Below are 4,869 nucleotides of genomic sequence, written 5' to 3'. Positions count from 1 at the left end.
GGGAGGGAGGGAGGGAGGGTAAGGACAGAAGGAGAAAAATTCCTTTTTCTATAGACTTTATTAATTTAAGGATCCATGATTTTGATGATAATAATAAGTAACATTTATATAGCATTTTAAGGTTAGCAAAGACCTTTACATAAACTATTTCAAGTGATGGGACTTCTTTCTAATGACATAATGCCCAATTCCTTTCTACCCTAGTAGACAGTTTTTGTGTTTCTAAAAGACAATGAAAAAATTAACACTACTTTTCCAACCCAAGAATAAGCCTCTCCCTATTTTGCTATACTGATCCCTTCTGGATGACACTTATACAGTCAATTCCTGGGTCAGTAAATGCAGCCTTTCCATCTTTGTAGGAACCACCAGGGCTGGAATGACCTTCAAGAATCCAAGGTTGCCATCATCACTAAATGCCTCATTGTGATGGCTCCAACCATTGTGTCATATCCCTATCACAGCCTTTGCGAACACAGAACACTTCTATGCCAACATCAGCTATTGAACTGGGGATTTATTGGAGGGGTTATCCTCTCCTACATATCACCTGATAAATTGTATATATATATATGAAGGATCTATAATTTCAACAGAGTAGAGAGCTCTCAATGTGGAAACCTCTTCTCCCAGGGCAGGTAGAAACCTGTCAATGACTTTAGATAATTTGGCTAAATGACTTATCCAGAGTGACAGAGCTAGCATGTGCCAGAGCCATGATTTGAAACCAGCATTCCTTGGTCCATTATATCACAGCTGCCTCTCAATAAATCTTAAATCCCAATAAACTTTTAGAGTAGAATTATCTAGGAGCAATTATTCAAGTAGGCACAACTTACCAAATCTGTTTTGTTGACTTAGGATCTTAGACTATAGATTTCCCTTAAAGTATGAAATTGAGTTGTTTAATCTTACAAGTATCCTACTAAGATATAATGCATTATGTTCAAGGCTATACTTAAAAGGAAGCACTGCCATAGACAGGCTATTTTATTGCATGGTCTAGACCAGAAACATCAAACACATGGCTCGCACACTCCCACGTACAGCCAGAACCAGATTAAAATATAATGGGGAAATATTTAATGAAATTAAAATACAATAAAATATTGATAACATTACATTTTAGACCTAAGTAAATATGTGACCTGCAGGGATCCTTGTGTAAGGATTAGTTGTCAAACTCAAATCTATTTGAGTTTGACAATCACTTGTCTAGACAACCCTGCTGATTCCCTGGCTCAGGACCCTCCTCTCATACTTCATCCCCCAGCTTTTTAGCTTCATTTCATTGGATCTTAGCCTACAAAGGAGACTTAGAGAACATTTAGTTTTATCTCCACATCCTTCATTTTATAGACAAGGAAACTGAGCCTCGGAGAAGTTTTTTCCTTCAAATCACACAGATCGCGACAGCTAGGTGGCACAGTGGATAGAGCACAAGCCCTGGTGTCAGGAATTCAAATCTGCCCTCAGACATTTACTCACTGTGTGACGCCAGTGGATATAACTATTTTTATTCTTTCATAGAAACTGATAACAAACTTTTCTCTTTACCTTGTCTACTTACAGTAAGCAGAAATACACCCAGGAAGAATGGATAAATAGGTTCAAAAACTATTCTTACCAAAATGGAAATACTTATTTCTCCGTGTTTTCTCTTATTCTTAGGTTGCATAATGTTTTTGTAAATGTTTTTACATTTTACATTTACATTCAATGCTTTTAAAATATCCATCAAACCAATTCAAAGGATTATGTTAGGCAGGATCTTCAAAGTCAACTAATCCAATGCCCCTTATTTTCCAGAAGAGGAAACAGACCCAAAGAGGTTAAGAGACTTACTCAAATCATACAGAGAGTTACCAGTAGAGCTGGAATTTGAAATCAAGACTTTATTGTAAAGTAAATAACTTCCATCGCAACATGGAACCTCTAGAATGTAATATCTATTAAAACAAATCTCGTTCTGAGGCATGGTGAAAATCCTTTTCTGCTATCCCTGCCATGACCTCACAGATATACCAGTAATTTAAAGGGCTCTTCTTTTTGGCTTGTGAATGCTGAGTGGCACAGTAGATAGAATTCTGTAAAGAGTGCCAAGAAGATGAGCTCAAATCTGTCCTCTGACACTTATGTGTGACCTTGGGCAAGTAGCAACCTTTATTAAAGTGCATTGTGCATCTCTCAGAGACATCCTTTTCCTCTTCTTGAGGCTTAATACACTTGGAGGAATTAGCAAAAAAAGGTTAAATGTGCCCCAGTTCTTGTCTGTCTCCTTGTTCTTTAACTGAATTCAAACACAGGAACTGTTTTTCTTATTGTTGTCTAATTAGTTTACTGAAATTGATTGAGCTTTTAACCAGCTTGAGCCTGCAGTAAGTAAATATCATGGTTAGGTAACCCTGTTCATTTAGTCCAGATCTTTAAGAAAATCTGGTGAAGTATTTAACCAACCATTTCCTTTTTCCCAGAGATACTTGATTCCACAGTTCTCATGGGTAAATGTGGACAAGACATGCTGTTAGAGCAATGCAATCATTCTTTATCACCAATAGTAAAGTCAAACTGCATGGCTCACTGGCCAAGCCAAAATGTGGCATTTCTGCGTTACAATGCAGTCCCCGAGTTTGATTTGTAATACTTGATTTCAGTCCTTGGAAACTCACTTACATTGAATAAGCCTCAATTTCTTCTTCTGGAGGTGATATCTGATAACCCTGCAGAAAAATTATGTGTGCTGTGTGTATATGGGTATATTTGTACTCCCTGTGCACTGGCCAACACTTTCTCGATAGTTTATTTCAGAATATCAAATGTGCTCTCACACCTGATGGAAATTCTTTGTACACAAATAAATATTCACCTGCTCAGGGCTAAAGCAAGCTATTTTATGAAGTCAGACTTCAAGCAGTAGATATTTTTCCTTAATGCATCCTGAGCTAACCTTACAGTAGTTATTTACTATGTATTAAGTGTCTTGGTTGGCAACATTCATAGCTGCACTGCGGAAATTCAACTCTAGTACAAATCTACAACAAACACTTTTGTAAATATTTTCAGATTTGGCTTTAAAGGAAAGCAAATGACCTTGTGGTTTAAGGATTAGGGCAACAATCTGTGTTTCAAAGACATTTCATTCATTCAGTCCACAGCTGAGCAAGTGACTTCTTTTTAGGTTTTGGCAGCAAATCACTTGGCCTTTTTTGTTATCTCCCTTGTTCATCTGTAAAACACCTGTCCTGAGGACCACAAGGTGTGGTGAAGGCTAATGAATTCATGCTCCTAACTAGTCTGAGGTCTCTAGATAATTGTACTGTAAAATCAGCTAAGTTCAGTTTCTGCGAGGTATTTTAGCATCCAGAGATGAAGGAGAGTTCCTTAGAAATGAGACCAATTTTCTTTCCCCGCCCTTCACAATGATATTGGGAGAAAACTATGACACAAAGTTAGTGATATCTAGAACCAACTTAATAATATAAAACAACCATGAAAACCACATTTATTGGCTCTGTGACTCTGGGCAAATCACTTAACTTTCTTTGCCTCAGCTTCCTCATCTGTAAAATGATCTGGAGAAGGAAAAGGTAAACCACTCAAGGATCTTTGTCAAGAAAAACCCCAAACAGGCACAAAGAGTCCGACATGACCAGAAACGTCTGAACAACAACAACATGAAACCCATGATCAAAATCAAGAGAAACAATTATATAACTTGAGCTGGAGGTTCAGCTGATACAACCTACTTATGCTACAGAAGGAGAAACTGAGGCCCAGGCAAGTTGTGACTTTCTTTAAGTCACAGAGGCAAGGATTTGAACCCAAATCTTCTGATTCCAGAGCCAATAACTCCTACCATTGTACTACATTGCCTCTACCCAAAAGCAAAAATTATAGAAGCTGAAATACTACTATGCTTCAGGATTGCTCTATGGGCAATAAAAAAGTAAGCTGAACTTGGAGGCAAAGGTTCAGCTACTGGTTTTATCAATTACTGTGCTAAGTTAAGTAAGCCACCGCATTTTTCCAAGCCTCAGTTTTCACATTTATAAAATGAACAGTTTAATGAGTGATGTTCCTTCCACCTTTAAATCCAATATCTTACTGTGCAATAAGTATAGAGGCAAGGTTTAACTATGAACCCTTCTTAAAAAGACAAAGGAAAGTCACTAAGCGGCTAAAATGTCTGGTAAATCAGAGGAAGTCAGATCTTACCTATGATCAGGGATGTGCACAGGGCCACTTGAATCACTTTGTGTGCCATGATCCTGTTTAGGGAGAAAAAAAATATATTTATATGTATGTGTGTGTAGATGTATGTATATGTACATACACACATATACCTACACACACACATATATATATACACACATACATATACACATACACCTATGCACACACACACCTATATATAAACATACATACATATATCCGTATACACACATGCATTTCTCTGAATTGAGCACAAAAAACAGAGAGTATGCCAGATAGTCTTCAGTCTTATTAATCATTCACTATGTAACTACATACCTGTAAATGTTGTATGCTGAGAGAGGGTAAAGAGAGGGCCTCCGTTCAAGTGGCTGTGTTATAGACCTGTTTCTTTTATACCCTTTGGACTTTTAGATGGACTTGTGACAGCTGACTTTTATTATATATAGCTTTCTTTCCTTCCTTCTTTCCTTTCTTTTTTTCTTCTCTCTCTCTCTCTCTCTCTCTCTCTCTCTAAAGCTCTAGCGCAGATCGGAAGAGCTTTGGTCCTAGTTTTCCCTTTCCCTCTCTTCTTCCTTCCTCCCTTTCTCTCTCTTCTCTTCCTTTCTCTCTCTCTTTTTTTTATTTTTCTTATCACACTCACAAAGTCCCTCCACC

The 4,869-nt window shown here is 37.5% G+C and overlaps 1 protein-coding gene across 1 annotated transcript in view; it reads right to left on the bottom strand.

Annotated features, from left to right (window-relative positions):
• The window catches only part of CUNH3orf85 (chromosome unknown C3orf85 homolog), a 16,004-nt gene extending 11,404 nt beyond the window's left edge, over positions 1 to 4,600 (bottom strand). The window contains exons 1-2 of the mRNA XM_069070016.1: positions 4,531 to 4,600; positions 4,216 to 4,268 (exon numbers count right to left, since the gene is read on the bottom strand). Coding sequence (XP_068926117.1) covers positions 4,216 to 4,264 — 49 coding nt within the window. The 5' untranslated portion in view covers positions 4,265 to 4,268; positions 4,531 to 4,600. The remainder of the gene's footprint in view (positions 1 to 4,215; positions 4,269 to 4,530) is intronic.
• Positions 4,601 to 4,869: the final 269 nt, after the last annotated feature.

This window comes from Petaurus breviceps, unplaced genomic scaffold, assembly GCF_028583685.1.
Source record: "Petaurus breviceps papuanus isolate PSGF00001 unplaced genomic scaffold, PetGlider_PUasm1.0 90792, whole genome shotgun sequence".
Classification (NCBI taxonomy): domain Eukaryota; kingdom Metazoa; phylum Chordata; class Mammalia; order Diprotodontia; family Petauridae; genus Petaurus; species Petaurus breviceps.
The sequence above is the reverse complement of the archived record's forward strand: the minus strand, read 5'-3'. Positions and strand labels throughout refer to the sequence as shown.